Genomic DNA, 20,121 nt, shown 5'->3' with positions numbered 1-20,121 from the left:
TAAGAAAGGATTCTGGAACCATGGTTTGCATGATGTTCTACCTCTCTTCTCTTGTAATAATACTAGCCGCAATGCAGGGAATCCATGCAGTCGAATATAATGTCACCAACAACTCGACCACTGGGAGTCGATACAGCAATGAAATTGGAGATGATTACAGCAAGCAGACATTGATGTCCGCCACGAGTTTCATATGGGGCCTCTTCCAGCAAAACTGCACCGAGGGGGACAGAAAGGACGTGAAAACTGTGAGCTTCTTCATCGAAAACATGGATGGAGTTGCCTATGCTGAGAACAATGAGATTCATCTGAGTGCCAACTATATAGAAGGTTACTCAGGTGACTTGAAGAGGGAATTCAATGGGGTAATATATCATGAAATGACACACATATGGCAGTGGAATGGAGACGGGAAGGCCGATATTGGAGGGTTGATAGAAGGGATAGCAGATTATGTGAGGTTGAAGGCCGATTATGCGCCGAGCCACTGGGTGCAACCTGGGCAGGGTGCCCGGTGGGATCAGGGATACGATGTGACAGCCCGGTTCCTTGATTATTGCGACAGTTTGAGAAATGGATTTGTGGCAGACCTTAACAAGAAGATGAAAAATGCTTATAGTGACAACTACTTTGTTGAGCTGCTAGGGAAGACAGTTGATCAGCTCTGGATTGACTATAAGGCCAAGTACAATAACTAGGCATGCTTGTTTATGGCTAAAATAAATTTTATAAATTGTTGTACTAGTGATTTGCTATCATTATGAAGTCAGTCAGTTACATAAATAAATAAATAAAATGAAATATTATTGAAATATCTCTCACAACCTAGAGATTTTACCTCTGCATGCTTTTTCCACCCAAATAACAGAGCTTGGTTCCCTCCATTAATCACAAATGGTTTGTTTAGTTTCTCAAAATCAGGCTGTTCCAAAGCATCAGCTTGACTGCAATTGTGAGAGTATTTTCCTAATTTTCAAAAAAATAAAAATAATCAAAACCAAGAGGATCCAATTAAATAACAATGACAACAACTTCCAAGTGCACCGACACTTGGGTGACATAGACTTCTCTGTTCTAGGGTGGGTTACTATTGAAATCTGCCATAAAACATACTCGTGACAAAATTCGTACACAAAAGAAATGAAGAAGAACAAAAATGTTCAATAACCGAACCTAACAGCAGATCCTCTCAACAACTAGATTCGATCAAAACCACTGCCTAAGGCTATTTGAGTGATGTGTAGAGAGATCACTGCCAGATTTTATTTTGAGATGTTGCACATATATATGTTTGCAGTTTCGCGACAACAGGCAGCCAGATTTTAAAGCCGGAATGATCCAGCCCAATCTGAAACCCCGGCCAAGTAACCAGTGGACCAGCAATGTAATGCAACAGCATTACCAAAATATATATGTGAAGAATGAACCTACAATGCAGACTACTTTGTTGAATTGCTGGGCAGAGTGGTGCAAGCTCTGTAGTAGCAACTGCTAAGTGTAATGGTCAAACCAAAGATAGATATGCGCTTGTTAAAAGAAAATCTAGCCTACCTCATACAGCAATATTTTTCAGGAATTGGCGGCAGTTTATATTTAAAGAGATATGCTAAGTTCTGCTATCTAACCATTAATTTGTCACTATTTTATAGATGCCGTATACACCACAAGCACTCAAAAGGATTTTACTCATGAAATAGATCAACAAAAAAACATATATCAAGGCATAGAATGATGGGGAAAAATAGTAAACAACTTTGATTCGAATGAGGTAGCCTAAGTAATAATTTGTTCTATTTGTATTTATGGTTTCTGCATCTCTCTGTCGTCAATTTTCTATTAGCCAGTTGGTTTATAAAACTGAATCAATCATCATAAAGCGTGTCCATCACTCCACTTGTTAATAACAGATAAATTCGAACTTTTTTTTTTTTTTTTTCCTCACATGATAGCAGCTTCTTAATTAAATTCTTCTTGACATAGGGGACCGTGATGACGCATCAAAGGTTGGCCCCTTGAGTCTAAGATTATATGTATCAATCTTAATATCCATTTCAGAAATTGGTATGAAGCTTCTGTACGTCTGCAGATAAAGTTGAGCATGATTAAAAACAGATATATGTATTGATTAATTGTCAATATCTAAGAAGGAAAAATGTGTTACTACACTACGTCCCAAAACTAAGCGTCCTTGCTTGACCAGACAATTCTTCATCCAAGTTACTAGGACCTGTTGGAGAACCTAATTAACTGGCCCAATTAATAAGCGACAATCTACAGGTTGGGAACCAAGTGCACCACCGGTCCACAGTTGCCATTGATTGCACCGAGTAATGTGAGAGCAGATGTGGACCAAGTCTACAAATTAAAAAAGAGGAAATATCTCAGTACCTTGCTATGCCTGACTATTGACTTATTTTTTGGTTAGTTGTGCTTTGATTGTCTTTGCCAACGCCAAAATAAAAAATAAAAAAAATATTGACTTATTCCCTCAGCAATGACCGCAATTGTGACCAAATCAACCAATTAAATTTGAGGAAATATCTCGATACCTTCATCATGCCCAATTATTGACATTGATTTCATTCCACATACAAATAAATTATTATTTTGTACCCAAACATACATACATATTGAAGAATCAATTTTAGATTGATTCAATTATAATTTTCAAGTCCAAAAATAAAAATAATATGTTTTATTATGTATATAAAGTAAAATGATATTTTTATTGAATTTTTGGACTATTAAGTTTCTAGAATCGAACCAATCTAAATTTGGATCGATCATTACGAGTATGTGTGTATAATGTTAAATAGGTAACTTAATGATGAATTAATCACTGTCTAATTTAATAATCATATTTTGTGAGGGTTGGTAACTGTCAAAGTGGCCCAATCAACTCATTAAGATGAGAGGAAATATATATCTCAATATTTTGGTCATGCCTAACTATTGACATATTACTTTACCATTTTGGCTGCAAATGGATAACGGTCCATTTTGGCTGCCAATGGATAACGGTCTATTTTCTGGCAATGGGTAGCTCTACTAGCTCAGTGATATATAAATGATACTGCAGCAACAATTTTTTGTACAAAGCCTACCTGCAAGAAAAACAATCGTAAGGGATTATAGAAGCATGGCTTGCATGATGTTTTACGCTCTTGTAATAGTAGCAGCACTGCAAGGAATCCATGCAGTCGAATATAGTGTCACCAACAATGCAGGCCCCGGGAGCCGATACAGCAATGAAATCGGAGATGATTACAGCAGGCAAACAATGACGTCCGCCACGAGTTTCATTTGGGGCCTCTTTCAGCAAAACACCGAGGCAGACAGAAAGGCCGTGCAGCGCGTGAGCTTGTTCATCGAAGCCCTGGATGGAGTTGCATATGCTGTCAACAACGAGATTCATGTCAGCACCGGCTATATAGAAGGTTACTCGGGTGATGTAAAGAGGGAATTCAACGGGGTAATATATCACGAAATGACACACATATGGCAGTGGAATGGAAACGGGCAGGCCGGTGGAGGATTGATAGAAGGGATAGCAGATTATGTGAGGTTGAAGGCTGATTTAGCACCGAGCCATTGGGTGCAACCTGGGCAGGGTGACCGGTGGGATCAGGGATACGATGTGACAGCCCGGTTCCTTGAGTAGTGTGACAGTTTGAGAAATGGGTTCGTGGCCGAACTTAACAAGAAAATGAGAACTGCTTATAGTGACAACTACTTTGTTGAGCTGCTGGGGAAGACAGTTGATCAGCTCTGGAGCGACTACAAGGCGAAGTACAATAACTAGGCATGCCTGTTTAATTATGCCTAAATAAACTTTATAAAGTACAATAACTAGGCATGCTTGTTTATGGCTAAATAAACTTTATAAATTGTTGTACGAGTACGTAGTGATTCGCTATCATTATGAAGTGAGTCCGTTATCTAAATAAAAGAGAATGAAATATTGAAATAGCTCCCACAACCTGTAGCTCGTACCTCTACATGCCTTTTCCCCTCAAACAACAGGGCTGGTTCCCTCCATTATAGTGGTTTGGTTAGTTTATCGAAAGCGGGCAAGTAATTTCTAAGTTTTGAAAGAAAGATAATCAATCAAAACAGAGGATCCAATTAAGTGAATCAGGATTTGAAAATGAAGAGAACATCTGGGCATGCTATATCAATTTCTATTTTCTACTAACTCGGACTATACTAAAATTCCATGGTCGCATAGGACCCTCATTATGTGTTAGCTGGAAAGACTGGAATACAATTATGATCATATACCTCATCCAAGTCAATGTCAAGGAAAAGCATTTTCTAGCACTTGTTAAATTCAATTAAATAAATAAAAATTTATTTCAGGCTAATTCTCATGATCATGACAAATTCTTCCAAGTGCACCGACACATGCTCATAGAATTTCTGTGTTCTGGGGTGGGTTGTGGGGATACCTCAGACCAGAAGATACTCGGTCCAAGCCTAGGAATAGTTTATTTTTTAAGTTACTGTTACAAGAAAAAGAGATCATTGCAAGCTTATACTCATGACTCAAATTATTAAGTGCACCGATCAATTTGGTCTTTGTATTCCTTTTCATTTTTGGGGTTACAGCATACCTCACCTGAGCCTCTTTAGAATCTTCTTAGTATCCCTGTCAGCCCTATGAGGAACCCAAGCAGTTACAGCATCACCAACAACACAGCATTACCATAATTCACTAATGAGATACAAATCAAGTAAATTAATACTACTGAAATCTGCCATAAAGCTCATATAAGAAATTAACAAAAATCGACATCCAGTGAAAATTAGGTTTCCTGCTATTTAAAGCACTGTTAAACGAACTTTAATCTTTAGCATCAAACTGGTCCTGCAGTTTCCCATGTAGCTATAAAAAAAATTGTACCTTAAAACAATCACAAAAAACAATCAAATTCACCATATCATTCTTAAAAGAAAGGAAGAAAAGACTGTAGTATGTACCTTCCAATTCTTTTAAGTTAGTAACTGAAAAGAGGATCAAATAATAAAAAACCATTACATCTAAAGAATTATTAGAATTTTATTAAAGAAAATATCAAGATAGATGGGCGTGTGCAACAAGTAAAACGTAGTTTATTCTGCAATTTTTGTATTTGGGGGTTTTCAATCAAAGGATTGTAAAAAGTCTATTAGTTACATTCAATCACATTCTACACAAACACTTTGGAATGAAATGAAAAGAGATGTAAGAGAAGTCACACAATTCTTCTCAGCGGGTGTCATTCTGGTTCAAATTCTTACTATTTATGACTTAATTTTGCCGCTCTCATGCTCCCGCTCCCGCTCCCGCTCCCGCTCCCGTTTTATGTGACTTAGAATAGGACCTGCAAAAATGATCAATTAAGTCACTGGTAATGTCCTAATTCACACAATCCTTTTCAATGGTGTGCTACTTTAACACGCTCCAACTCTCACATTCCGCGCTTTTGCTTCTTTTTTCACTATTTACAATTTAATTTTACATTTTTTTGTATTCAAATTCCTTACCTTTCCCATGACTTAGGCAATGCCCATTCTAACATTTTCCTTCTGAAGAAGGCTTTTTTTTGTTCTTACAACTATCTTTTTGCCCACAAAGGACAGTCTTATGCGAGAGTTTCGCCCTTTTCACTGCATCTTTTGTGCTTGGGCCACAATTTTTCCTCATTTTTTCTTTTTAAGGAGTATCGCGCTTTTGAGATAATGATATCTTACGAAGGCTTCACTCTAGCTTAATGATTAGACTTCACTCCAAAGGTGTTACAAGTGAAACTTGTCCCACATCAATTTAGATGGGGGTTGAAATGTGTATAAATGGGTAGATATGCAGTACTACCCAATAGTTCGAACTTTTGGGTAAATGGGCAAGCGCCTACCCGTTACAGTTGGTATCAGGGCCAGACCCAGTCCTTAATCCGGTGGCACGCCAAGCGTCCGACCCGAATGGCGTTCGGGTTTATCTCCGGGTAGGCAGGGTGGTTCGACCGCAACGAAAGCGTTGCGTGGGTTCGGGTGGGGGAGAATGTTACAGGTAAAACTTGTCCCACATCGAATTTGGATGGGCATTGAAGTGTGTATAAATGGATGGATATGCAGTACTACCCAATAATTCGAACTTTTGGGTAAATGGGCAAACGTCCGGCCCCGGATCATATAATACGAAGCTGCACTATATGCATAAGCAGCATAACTTTTGAATTATAAAAATTATTACATGGTTTTGGAAATTGGTCAGAAAGTCACACATAAATAAATATTTTAATTTTATATTAATTATCATTTTTTTTTTCCTGTGTCCCTTAATGATTGCCAGTAAATCATACAATAATTTCTTCAATAAAAGATGAAGATAATGTTTCTTTGTCCCCAAAAAAAAAGAAAAAAAAATTTTAAAATTTTCCTTTTTGAAAATATTACTTATAAACTAATGTTTATTATTATTTATTACTATAATGATAAGGAGTGAATTTCTTAATAAACGCTAGTATTATTACTTTTGTAACTTCAAGATGAACCTGATAAATTTGGAAAATTAAAAAAATAGTACATTAGATTAAGGAATTGTGACAATTATTTTGTGACATTCAAAAATAAAAGATAAATATTTGTTGTGGTAACAAGGTGTAAGAAAATTCTAACATAAATAGAAACATGGTTCCAATGTATAAATTTGATAAAGAAGACATACCCGATATGAAAATCTATTTAAGGGAATTATAGCGGAAACCTTACTTAAATCATATAGGAGACGACCTTCAACCCTCTTATCTTTCATTACATATAGGATGATGGACTCCAGACTTCTACGCATATACATAGATGAGGGTTGGGACCATTCTGGTAGACGTTAAGAGATGTGTTGGTTCCATCAACCAACACAACTCTTCATATGTGACTCTTCAACAAAACAACATAACTCTTAAATATATAGGTGACTATTCATTCAAATATATGGATAACTAAATATTAATTAATTATTGTTAGATTATTAATTTTTTGTTTACATTCTTCCACTTAGTCTAACGATAATTAATTCTGATCACGTCAAGATCAAAATGATCATTGAGTGCACTCCAAAAGTTAATCCATATACATAAGAAACACATCTTCCATCAATTTGGAGTACCTTCGAGTCTACTAATATGGGATCAAGGGCGTTATTATATCATCAATGATATAAGACACCAATGGTCACTGATACTAACAAACTCAACTCCAAAGTCACATATATACCGCATATGCATATATTCAACACAATATTTATGTAATGCATCGGTCTTACTGAATCTCAATAAAGACACACCGTGTCTCAAAGCAGGACACTTAAATCACAATTTTCATACACATGTGCACCAATATGGAAAATATCTAGTAAATGAGGATAATAAATGTAATCAGAAAATAAAACTATCTTTACCTGAGCCAAATACAACCTCCCACTAACTAAGTAAACTAATGTTGTCAAAGAGAAATATACATGCTTACTGTACAACATTAGCGGCAAACCCTTAGTCATAGGATCAATAATGTTTTGTTGTGTATCAATGTGCTCAATCAGACACTAGCTGGTTCTGATTCCTCTATTTCACAACAAGATATTAACAGTCATATTTTAGACTTCCTTGAACCTTTGTTGTTTCTTTAATACAATACTGTAGTGGAATTATTGACTTGAAGTACAAAACTGATATTTTATAATGCATGAAACGTGGCCTTATAACATGCAAACAAAATTCGTTTCTATCACTTATCATAGTAGTAAAATAATACTTGAAGTGGATTTGTATACTGTCCTTACAACCAGCAAAGTCAGTTTTTACCATTCCTATAAAGATATGGTTCTTAACTATTTGCAGATACCATATAAATTTCTTTGCCGCTTGTAATACCCTTAATTTTAAAAGGATAGTCTCGGTATTTTCTTGTATGGTTTTATTGCAATTTTAATCTCTTTATTTGTTTACTTGGCTATTTGTTAATTGATAAATTGTCTAATTGATTTATTTGTTTAAATTGATTATGTGGAATATAATTATTTGTTTAACTTGATTTATTTGTTTTAAATTGAATTATAAGCTTATGTGTAAATTAGATGTATTATTTTGATTTTTAAATAGCTTTGGGCTTGGATAGGATCAATGAACAATTTGGATAGTGTAAATGGGTACAGTTTTTACCCATGGATGGATATACATGTATAGTTGAGTATATATGTATATTTGGGTTAGTTTTGATAAGTGCTTAAATGTTGCACATTTCAGCACCTAAGCTAAGGTATTTTAGTCTTTGCATCTATCTTAATTTTATGTTTTAGTCCTAATTTATGTTTATGTGTATTTCAGGCCAATAAAGTTAAAATGAGCTAAGAACGGTCCAATTAAGCCTTTTTGGAGTTAAGCAAAGATTTTCAGACAATGGCACAAAGCGGTCAATTTCGGGCCTTTGATGATGTTCCCAAAGATGGAGAAGCAAACCAAATAGCCCGGGACAAAAATGGAGCTGAATAAGGCTTAAAGGAATTTGTCAACTCTGGGGGGATCGATCCCCAGGGTGGGGGATCGATCCCCCAGGACTTAGCAACATTACAGTTTTTATTTAATTTTTGGGCTCATTTTGGGAACTGTTGGGCTTTAATGAGATTGTTACTTAAGGCCCAGTGAGCCATTAGATTAGGGTTAGTTTTAGTTTTTATTTAAGTAAAGATTATTAGAGAAAAAAAAAAGAGTTTTATTTTATTTATTTTTCTGTATCGTAGTATCGTATTTTCTCTCTGGAAAAACACGCGAAGAAAGGGAAAAAGAAGAACAGGCTAGGGTTTGGAAGAAAAGTTCAGAGAAGATGAAGCAGATGATGGGGATTGTCCTATCTTCGACTCCATCAACCATGAGTGGCTGATTCTTCTACTTAGGGTTGGATAAACCCTAAGCATGTAACCTATTCTCTCTCTCTTTTCATACTTTTTGGGGATTAATTTATGTAATTAGTGTATAGTCTTGAATATTATGAATTAAATTCTTCCAATTGATTATCTGTATTAATCTCATATTGTCTTATGTGCGGTTGATTGATAAACAAATTTTACACACGAATTCTTTGTTAATTGATTCTTGTGATGGCTATGCATGGTATTGCTTAGTTGTAATTGTGTTTCAAATTGATGAAAAATGCTTACATTTGATGGATGGTACTACATGTTTAGGTTAATTTGTTGTTTAATTAGTTTTAAATTCATGTTTAATTAGTTTAATTTAAGTTTAATTAATTTAATTGCAATTCAATTATTAGGTAAGTAGACCATCCATACTTATGTTTGAATTCCATACTTTTTGTCACAATTGCATTATCTTCTAGATTAATGTGTGTTAAATTTGTAACTTGGATTGATAAATCATGCTTTGAATGGGTGAATTGCACTACACTTAGTTTAATTGTCATTAGGTAGTTGATTCATGCTTGAAATTGATGGTTTACACTTTTCATTGCTCTTGTTAGCCACATATAGATTACATAGTATTATTTCCCCAATTAGTTGAAAGTGAGTGAGTTAGGGAATGTGCTTAGTGGTGAATCCTACACCCTAAGTCTCTTTCCAATCTCTTAAACTCTATTTCTTTATTGCAATTATTTAGTTTAAAATTAGTTTTAATCACAAACAAAACCCTTTTGGCAATCACAGAAGCACTAAAGTATAATTCAATTCTGGAAAACCTATAATTGTTTAGATCTCTTGGGACGATCCCTGCTCACTTCATACTCCATAGTATAAGTGTTTAGTGGTTTTATAAATTTTAAAATATGGTGCCCACTTGACATTATTTCTAAACCTAAAGTGTTGTGCATTATTTTGTGCACACGCTCGGTCGTACCAAGTTTAATTATTAATAATTGTTAATAATTAAATTAGTTTTATTATTTTATATATGTAATATAAAGTTTTAGGGTTTTGTGTATATTCAGTAAGATTGCCGACTTATATACATATACGTATTTTATATTTATTTCTGTGTTTTCTTTGTCGACTCCTCACATGAATAGAATTAGGTTAAAACTATTTTACCTATATATATTATCGTATTATGTCTGCTTAGGGTTTAAAAAAAAACACAAACCCTATTCACGAACAGTGAGGCTTGAGAGAAAACAGAGAGAGAGAGAATTAGGGTTTTGCTAAGAGCAAGGGCTGAACCAAGGAGAAGTGTTTGACGTTTGCTTGTGGGTTGAATCAGGAGCAGTAGAGGAGTTGCGAACAGTCTCGGATTGCCGAAAAAATTAGGAAGATGATGTTAAGGTTTCAAAACTGAAATCAGAGACAAGTTCTATTTATTGCTCTTTTCCTTTAACCTGTATTCTGCGCATGCTTAGATAATCTTCAGGACTAAATTAAACTTTAAAACAGAACTTGTATGTTTATTAATTCAGAGATTTAACTGTATTGTCTTCTATGAATTGAAATTGGTTATCACATAAATTGTTTCGTTCTATGTACTCTGAATTGTTGTTTATGAAGCATATTGTGTCTTTTAATTGTTCTAGAATAAATTCGGGCATAAATTGAACTCCTAAGAACCCTATTAAAAAGTTACAGAGGTGTTTATACATGCCGGAGACGGGGACGAAGGAGTAGAATAGGAGGAAACGGGTTCAGGGCTCTCAGAGGGGGAGAGAGCCGGCTCCATGGAAGTGGGAGCCAGCTCCCTCAACTGAAGAGCAGGCTTCAGGTGATGGGGAACTAGCTCCCCTATGTGTAGAGCCGGCTCCCTCAACTGAAGAGCAGGCTTCAGGTGATGAAGAGCCGACTCCCCTATGTGTAGAGCCGGCTCTAAGGTCTAGGGAGGCGGCTCCAAAGGTAGATTGAGCCTGCTCTCAAGTTATGAGAGCAGGCTCTTTGTTTGATGCATACTAGAGGTGGTTTGGGCACTATTTGGATGACTTTGGGTTTCCTAAATTGTTTTGGAATATTAATGAGAGTTCTAAACATTATTTTCATGGTGTATTAAAACCCTATGATGCATAAATTTTGTTTATATGCTAATGTTTTGAACAGTATAAAAGTTTAAACAAGTTTGCATGCTGTTAATGGATATAAGGGATTTAATTGCTTCACTTTATTTTAGCAATTTAATGGACTGTAACATGATTTTTAAATCTGTATTGAATGCATAATGGGGTCATATACTTATCAGATTTGATTATGCTTATTCTAGATTTTAATTGATAAACCATTAAATTATGTTCTGTCAATTATATGGATGTTATGGATTGTATGCACCGGTATGGGACGATGGCATACTAAGGACAAATTAGTTCAAATACTAAGTCCTACCTACTCTGGAATAAGGCAATGGATTATAAAATTAAATCCTACTTATATTTAAGTCAGATCAGCTGAACAAGTTGAATGACTAACTGGATTACTTGCTACTTATATTTAAGTCATATTAGTTGAACAAGTTAAATGACTAACTGGATCTCTTATGGATGGATATGATATGATTTTTATATATATGAGTATGGTACCATGATATAAGCTTGAGTCTCAGGATCGATCGTTAGGGAGCATATATGCATTGGGATACATAACTGGCTATGATGGTAGAGGTATACCCTGTTAGGTCTAGGTACTCATGTCCACCTCCGGTGCATTTTGCATGTTATCTTCTATTCAGGTTGAGACCCCATTTGTAGTCCAGTAAGAGTCACTTAGTGTGGATATATATATATATATATATATATATATATATATATATATATGGACTAGATAGATATTGTTGAGTTATCTAGGATGTATCTGTGACGACCCTGTTTTTTAGGCCAGCGTGTCCTGTGATGAACCAAAGGTTGACCCGATAACGGATCCGATAAGCGAAAGCGAACACTGAAAACAAGACTCTAAAAAGTTAAAGTGATCTTCCATGAGGTTGTGGAACTCAACAAGAACTGATGCAGAAGCAAAAAGTCAAAAATATGACAAATAAGCTCCCAGGGGTAAAATAGTCATTTTCAAAAAATATGGATTCTGGTGCCACTTAGTACACCGCTGGAAAGACAGCAAAAAATTAACAAATCTAGACTCAAGAATCACTTGATTCAGAGTCCGGATGAAGAAGATATGAAACTCCAAAGTTTCATAAAAACCAACTTTCGGGTTTCAAAACAATGCGGCAAGGGTAATTGATAAGGGGTAAAATGGTCTTTTTAGACAAAATTGGATGCAACTGAGCATACCGATAGATAGATTAGGAAAAATTAATGAATCTAGACTCAAGAATCACTTGATTCGGAGTCCGGATGAAGAAGATATGAAACGTCAAAGTTTCAAAAAAATCAACCTTTGAGTTTAAAATCAGTGCGGCAAGGGTACTTTACAAAGGGTAAAATAGTCTTTTTAGATAGAATTAGATGCAACCGTGAATACCGTTGGATAGACAAGCAAAAACTAATAAACTTAGACTCAAAAATCACTTGATTTGGTGTCGAGACGAAGAAGATATGAAGCCTCAAAGTTTCAAAAAATTAGACTTATTTTCCGGGTAAGAAATCTGGGCAGGAATAGTGTTTTAACAGCAAGCACCAATTAAATTTTTTTTCCAGAACCGAGGCTAAAAACGGACACTTAAACGAGTTTTTCTGGAAAAAAACGAAGAAGAAATCCCCCTTAAAATCACATTTTCTACCCGACTATGCAGAAGAAACCAAAAAAAATAAATATAAAGTCCCTAAAATACCCCTTGAACAGCCTAGATCAAAATGGACCCAAAAAGCTGCTACAAGCATTTTTTTTCCAGAAACAGCTAGAACAAAGAGTAAAAACGGGCTAGTAGATGAATTTTTCTGGAAAAACACAAAGAAGAAACCCCCCTCAAAATTGAGTTTTCTACGTGACTCTCAAAGAATTAAAAAAAAAAAATGCAATGTAGAATGCCCAAAATGCCCCTCCATGAAATCTGGTCATGGAGGTCCAAAAAGCTGTTAAAAAAAACAGAAAGCTGAATTTTGCGATCGATTTCCGGCACCAAGACGACATTTTCTGGAAAAACATGAAAAAGAAACCCCCCCTAAAATCACGTTTTCTATTCAACTATGTTGAAAGAATGAAATAAAACCGAATTAAAAAGTCTAGAATGCCCCTAAATCAGAATATACAACAAAAACGCAAAATGAATTCGTAGGAGGCTCAAAACACAAACGATGAGGTTTTGCCCTAAAACGACTATGCACGCAAACGTAACTTACCTATTTAGACGCGCTACAATGGTCCATGGCTTAAAAATATAGCCGATGCAAAATCCGACCCCCCAACGGGCAAAAAGGCAAAAATGGACTTGGAATAGAAAACATGGGATCCAAAAATGTAAAATGGAGTCAAATGACCGTTTGACCCTTGGCCACACTTCATATAAGATTAATAAGACCCTATGAAAGAATGAAAATGGAATTCCCACACCCGATGCAACCATGGTGAAACAATGACTTGCGATTTTTCAAGGTTTTCATAATATTTCATGAAGTTAAAAAGTTGTATAGAATACAATACACATGTCATTGGCCTCCGGCCTCATCTCATACATGTCAAATACATTGAAAGGAGTGCACTTATGTACACATTACATACATGGAATCAAATATACATATTTTGACATATAAGTTTACAAAATGACATTTCATGCTAACATTTGCATGAAATGGAAACTTGAAAGCTACACGACATCCAAGGAATGCTAGGCTTCACGAACCAAGTCTTCGTACCTGAAATATGCCCCAGTATCGTAGGGGTGAGTAACATAAAGCTACTTGTAGGAGATGAGCATGCATCGACCTAGCATTTTACAACTTTATCACCTTAAGGTGAAGCATGTTAAAGGGGTTCATGCCACCTAACGTCTAAGTCCAAGTGAGACTCGGGGAGCATCCTAAGCTACCTTAGAGTCTAAGCAACAAGAATCATGATATACATACGTGTATGAAACGAATCATGGTTAGGATAATCTAAATAACATGACAAGAAGAATGCTTGAGCATAGATTAACATGAATTGCATTTTCAATACAATTGAACTAGGTCTAGAGTAATCCATATAACATGACAAAAGCATATTTGAATACAAGTTAACAAAAGAGCATGTTATACAATGCAACAAGGTATAAGTTCTCAAAGCCATCAACTTAGAATCTAAAGCACAAAATAACATGGTGGTTCATGCCACCTAACGTCTAAGTTCTAAATGAATCAATAGGATCAATCCTAAACTTTGTTAGAACGTCAAAACACAATTTTCAATATCGATGCAATTTAACCAACATTGGAACTTCCAATACAACGGATAAAGCACAATTTCGCAAAGTTAACATCATGTAACTTAATATGGAACGACAAATAAGGAACAACAAGTTACAACATCATCTAGTTATCAACTTGAAAATGAAATGCGAAGTCAAACAAAGTGGATACTCGGACGTCACGCCGGATCAGACCGACAACATAGTTACTTTAGGGTTACTAGCCCATGGGTAACCTCCCTATGTGCGCACTAGACTATATAGAGGGACTATCTCCCGTACTAGATACACGTCCTAGCCATAGTCAAACAACGACATCCCCAAGTTTTCAAAATCAACAAGTTGTGCAACAACGCATATATCAACAGGAATATGCAAGATAATCAACTATCTACCAAGCATAACCAAATTTGGAAACCTATACAATACATGCTCTAAGTCCACAACTAATATGATGTGATGAATGTCGAATCTTCAGTATGCGATTCGTTACACGCTATGCATGAATGATGTTAAATACGAAATGTGCAAATCATTACACAAGGTAACAATATATTCAATAAGGAAAACATATTCTCATGAGTATAAACATAGCAACTATGTTATCCAATACTCAAAACATAACCAAATGAATACACAACAAGTCCATGTCCAGGATTTTGATATAGAAACGACTTTCAAACACAATTAAATCCATGGCTCAATTCGATAGAATTTAATTAAATAAAAATAATTAAATTCCCTAGATTCTAATTCAATTCCAAATAACCTCAAATTAATACATATTAAAGAATATAGCATGGTCATCACCTATATCCATTCTAAAACTCAATTAGGTTATTGGAATAACAAAGTAGAACTCTAATTAAATCATTCTAATTAAATTACCAAGGTTCTAAAGCAACTTCAAATGGTCCACAATTAATATATACTAGTAAACAAGTCATGGCCAATACAAATATCAAGTTAAAAACTTAATTAAGCTAATGGGACCACAAAATAGATTTTAATTAATTCTTTTAATTAAAATATCTAGATTTTCAAACTTCACCAAATGCTCTAAATTTAACATATCTTAGAAAACATGCCAAGGACTAATGTAATATCACATTACAAGCTTATTTCATGCAAGTTACACTTATGTAAATTAAACTTTCACTAAAATTAAATATAAAATAAAGGTTGCAATTCTCATGCAATTAATCCCAATTTAATTTATGTGAACAACCACACCAAAACTTAATTTTCTAGCATGCCACAATTCAATTCCAAGTTGTATATCACCATGAGGATTAAATCTTAAACAAGGAAATTAATTAAATGAAAGGTTTCAAAACCTCACCGAATATTCTAAATCAAATATATGTGAAGCTATATGGCATGTAGATGAAGAATATAAAGTCGGAATTCAAATGGAGTAAATAGTGCACTCGGGGCAAATTAATTAATAATTAATAATTTTCAAAACACCTATAATTACTTTCAAATTCAACTATGTTGGAGAGCATGCTAAGGCCTAATTTAATATACTAACACGTATTAATTTTAAGCTAGTTAAGGCCATATGATTTAATATTTTATTCAAGATAAATATTAAATAAAATCTTTAATACTTGTTCAAATTCCATCAATTTAATATATGTCAATGACCATATTATAGAGCATTATATTACCATACTACATGTTTAAAACAAGTCATAAGCAACCGAAAAAATCAAATCCAATACAAGAAAATTAAATAATAAAATCTCTAGATTTCATATTTAAGCATGTAATCAAGTTGTATAAGCATCAATAACATGTTATATGACAAGAATTAAACATATAACACCTCCTACCTCAATTTGGGATGAAAATCTCAAATCCCCACCGAATTGAAACGGCTCTGAATCCGACGAAACTTCTAGGTTTTGTCGGGGACAACACGATCTATATGAATCTCCAAGAAGCCCCATGAGAATCCAAACTTGACCTCAATCCCGAACTCGAAATTTGGTCAGAAATGGTTTCTAATAAGGGGTAATGGTAGAGCACGATGAGGCGAACAACAAATGCTAGGGCCGAATGATTTCTACCAAGGAAATCAAGTGGAGGAGAAGAAAGAGTGAAGGCAGCCCCTTGGGCTCCCATGGCTGCCAGCCTAGAGGAGGAAGAAGGTCTGAAAATTTGATTTTAAAAATTAGGGCAACCTATTTATAGAAATCTCAATAAGTGCCCCGAAAGGGCCCCGCTAGGTCCGGAAAAGTGGATTTTAAGCAAACGTGCTCAAACGGCAAAACTCCGTGAACGAAAAAGATTCAAAATGAGAAAATATGAATAACAGAAGAAACGACGTCAAAAATTGACTCCCGAGCAGAAAGTTATGCCCCGAACAAGTTTGGCGGCAACCGGGTCCAGAAACTCTGAAACTGGAGATTACGACCAGAACGGAATTCTAAGAGTCCACGACTCGACGAAATGTGAAAAATGAATCCCATACGAGGATTCAGGCTCCAGACGAGACATTTTGCAATAACTTTCGTCAATTGCACAATGACCCCTACAAAAAGAGTTAACTGCGAAACTGCCCCAGAATGAAAATATCTTCCAAAAGATATTTTCTTAGATACCCCTAAAATAAAATATCTTCAAAAGATATTTACGAAAAATACCCCAAGAAAGGAAAATAATTCCAAAGAATTGTGCATCCATGCCCCTATGGACACCGGGAGCAACCAAAGTACTTTCTTACAAAAGTAGAGATACGTATTTCGAGAAAACCACTCAAGATGAAGGCACGTGAAGTCAAAAACCAACTCCGAGCATGGGAAGTGAGGTTGTTCCAACAAAGTGATAAAAGGGAAAAAGACAGAATAGGGAAAAAGACGAAATAGGGAAAAGGACAAAAGACGCATAGTGTTCGAAAAGTAAAAATGCGAAAATGACTCGGTCCTCAAAGGAAGTTGTCAATTCACATGAAAGAGTCTCAGAAACCAATTCCTAGCACTCGAGATGACACTAAGCGACACAAAACAGAGCTCAGAAAAGAAAATTAAACGAAAAAAATTCATTCGTAAAATTTCAGGAAAAAGGAAAGGAAGGCAAATGACCGGGTCGTTACAGTATCTGCCTATCGGGTCTCTGTTTGGATTGTAATTCGAATAAAACTTGTTCGTAGGCCTGACCCACTGTCATTTTTCAGGTATAACACGGTTCTAGTCTTAGAGCTTGTTCGTGCTGAGTAGAGACGGTCACTCATTCTTCCGACGACATAGGATTTCTCTTCATGGTTTAGCTTTAGATTTTATTTCAGTTGTTCGCTTTTTAGTATAGGTTTTTATTAGGGGTCCACTAGATGGATTCCCGAGTTGTTTTAAATATCGGAGGTTTTGGAATTATTGAATTTTAATTATTTAATTTTAAGGATTATTAATTTAGAATTCTTTTCAGCTTATTTATTATTTATTTGTAAATCTTTTTTGTATTCTATGTTTATTTACATACTTCATTGTTTGGTATCCTTCGGATTCGGACTTGATCAATCGTGGTTCTAGAATCGAGAGGTATCACACCGTTTACTGTGGATCCAAACCAAGATCAATGTGATATCTGCCTATCATATGCTATTTTATAGTTAACCATATACAAAACTTGAGCATACATTAGATTTTCAAAGGCGTAGAAAATGTTTTTTACCTAATTCTGCTCTAGATATTTTCTTAGTCCTTGGATTACTAAATTTCTCAACTTTTATAATAAGTACAATTCTACCTCTATAGTGTTATATGTCAAATACTTTCAGAACTCTATCAAAGTAGGTTCTTTAATTGTGACAATTCAAAATTTCACGAGATTTATTTAGGTGAAACTTAATGCCAATAAAAAGGCTTCACCAACACCTTCATCTCAAATGTTTGAAAAGTTAAATTGTTTAATCTCATGTATAATAATGTCACTATCATCCACATTTAACACTAAAGATGAATTTTACTCCCACTAATTTTGAGAATAACTAAGGCCACACGTTTACAGTTTAGTTGATGGAAATGTCAACTAAACTTTCCAGAGTTAATTAAATAATGCCTCAAAACAATTTACTCTGAATGGGATCAACATAACATATAATTATCTTTCCTTTAGGCCAAAATTATCATATGTTAGTCTCCCACTGGTAACATAATTTTCACCTTTGAAGTTAATTAATCATAAAAAACACAATAAAAACTTATACTCCTTTGGGTGTAATAAGTCATCAATTTATGTATTCCGCATTAATTACCCCAATCCGCTTAGTTGGACAAAATCAATGACCCACCTTTGGGCTTGATTATTGATTGTCTCTACTAAACGCCAACACAATCCTTCATCTTTAGCAAAATAATAATTTTACCACTAACTACAAATACCATTAAAATTTTCATGAATGTGCCACTTTGGTGACTAAACACTCAATCAAACTTAACGGCATTGTGCTTAGAATTGCAAAATGATTCAATTTTCCCGAATGAATCAACATACCATATACACATTATGCAATAATATAAAACATGAGGCACATGCATAATTATGTATATAATTTCAATAACATGTATAATTACACAATTCATATATGCCATGAGACCAAATATTTAATCATTAATTATGCCATGTATATCATTAAAAATATAAAACATTCAACTAGTGATGATAACTTAATAAAAATGGCATATTTATGAAAATTTATTAAAGTACTAAATCAAATCTCAAGCCTTAAAATTTATACATGTTATAAAATAAAGAATTTCACAACAAAAATTTGTCATATAATTATTTCTAGTAGAATCGTACACGATCTAATTGAGTTTGCTATGGGTCTATAGCAAAACATCTCTAGAATACCACGTGCATAACTCTTGGTGCATAGACCACAAATACAGGTGCATGTAACACGCATGATCAGCAGTTGCATAGACACGCCTATTGGTTAAAATCCAAAAGACATGCCTATTGGTTTAAACCCAAAAGACATGCCTATTAATTCCATAAGACATGACTATTGATTGAAATTCAAAACATGACATCTATATATATATATATAATGAATATTTGTGACCCAAACTAAAACATGTAATAATACGTTGAAACATATAACCCTTCACAATCAGCATGTCATACATTCTTAAAAGTCACTCATAAAGAATGAAGACCCAAAATGACATTCACGTTGTTGTCCAATACATTTTAAAACAATTGTGACACTCTCATAGAGATATGAATACCCAAAATGACACAAAATGACATTCTTGTACGGGGTGGTACTGTTTCACTTACAATAGCCATAAACGGTCGTGACTCTGGATATTATGAAAAATAGCCCCTCACTACTGAAATATAAAACCGATACATGAATATTTGAGATTTATTTTGCTGTCTAATATGGTATGTATGGATACCTAAAGAAAATGTCACATTCAGATATTATTGTGTAACATTACTGTCTAATGTTACATGTATTGACACCCAAACCAAATTGCTAGTATAACATGATGTATATGGTCATATTGCAAGCATGTTTCAATTACAACAAATATACACACACGTAAGAGACAAAGTACTCACTACATATATGTAGTGTAAGTTTACACACTACATGGTCTACAAATTGTCTTAAACAATGAATTGTGTACAAACACATATGCATATACATAACCTTGTTCTAATCTGGTAGTAATAATTTGATTATCACTTTTCTATACAAAGTTTCAATAATTTATCCAATTATGTACACACATATATATAAACACATATATATAAGGGGCAATGAAATAATCGGTTTACTTACGTGATACAGAAAAAATCTTTCACAGAA

At 34.6% G+C, this 20,121-nt stretch overlaps 1 protein-coding gene and 1 pseudogene across 1 annotated transcript; both read left to right on the top strand.

The window, feature by feature from the left end:
• LOC132285980 (uncharacterized) lies at positions 1-775 on the top strand. The gene has a single exon (XM_059788228.1). The coding sequence runs from the start codon at positions 21-23 to the stop codon at positions 696-698; it is 678 nt and encodes a 225-aa protein (XP_059644211.1). The 5' UTR covers positions 1-20; the 3' UTR covers positions 699-775.
• Positions 776-3,069: 2,294 nt separating this feature from the next.
• On the top strand, positions 3,070-3,969 carry LOC132294123 (uncharacterized; annotated as a pseudogene).
• Positions 3,970-20,121: the final 16,152 nt, after the last annotated feature.

The sequence above is a fragment of the Cornus florida genome, unplaced genomic scaffold (assembly GCF_030987335.1).
Source record: "Cornus florida cultivar Cherokee Brave unplaced genomic scaffold, ASM3098733v1 CherokeeBrave_3.0.0_Hap2_Chr02, whole genome shotgun sequence".
NCBI lineage: Eukaryota > Viridiplantae > Streptophyta > Magnoliopsida > Cornales > Cornaceae > Cornus > Cornus florida.
The sequence above is the reverse complement of the archived record's forward strand: the minus strand, read 5'-3'. Positions and strand labels throughout refer to the sequence as shown.

What these genes read in the sequence shown, in the direction of transcription:
- LOC132285980 (XM_059788228.1), top strand. Translation starts at nt 21, where the DNA reads ATGGTTTGCATGATGTTCTACCTCTCTTCTCTTGTAATAATACTAGCC.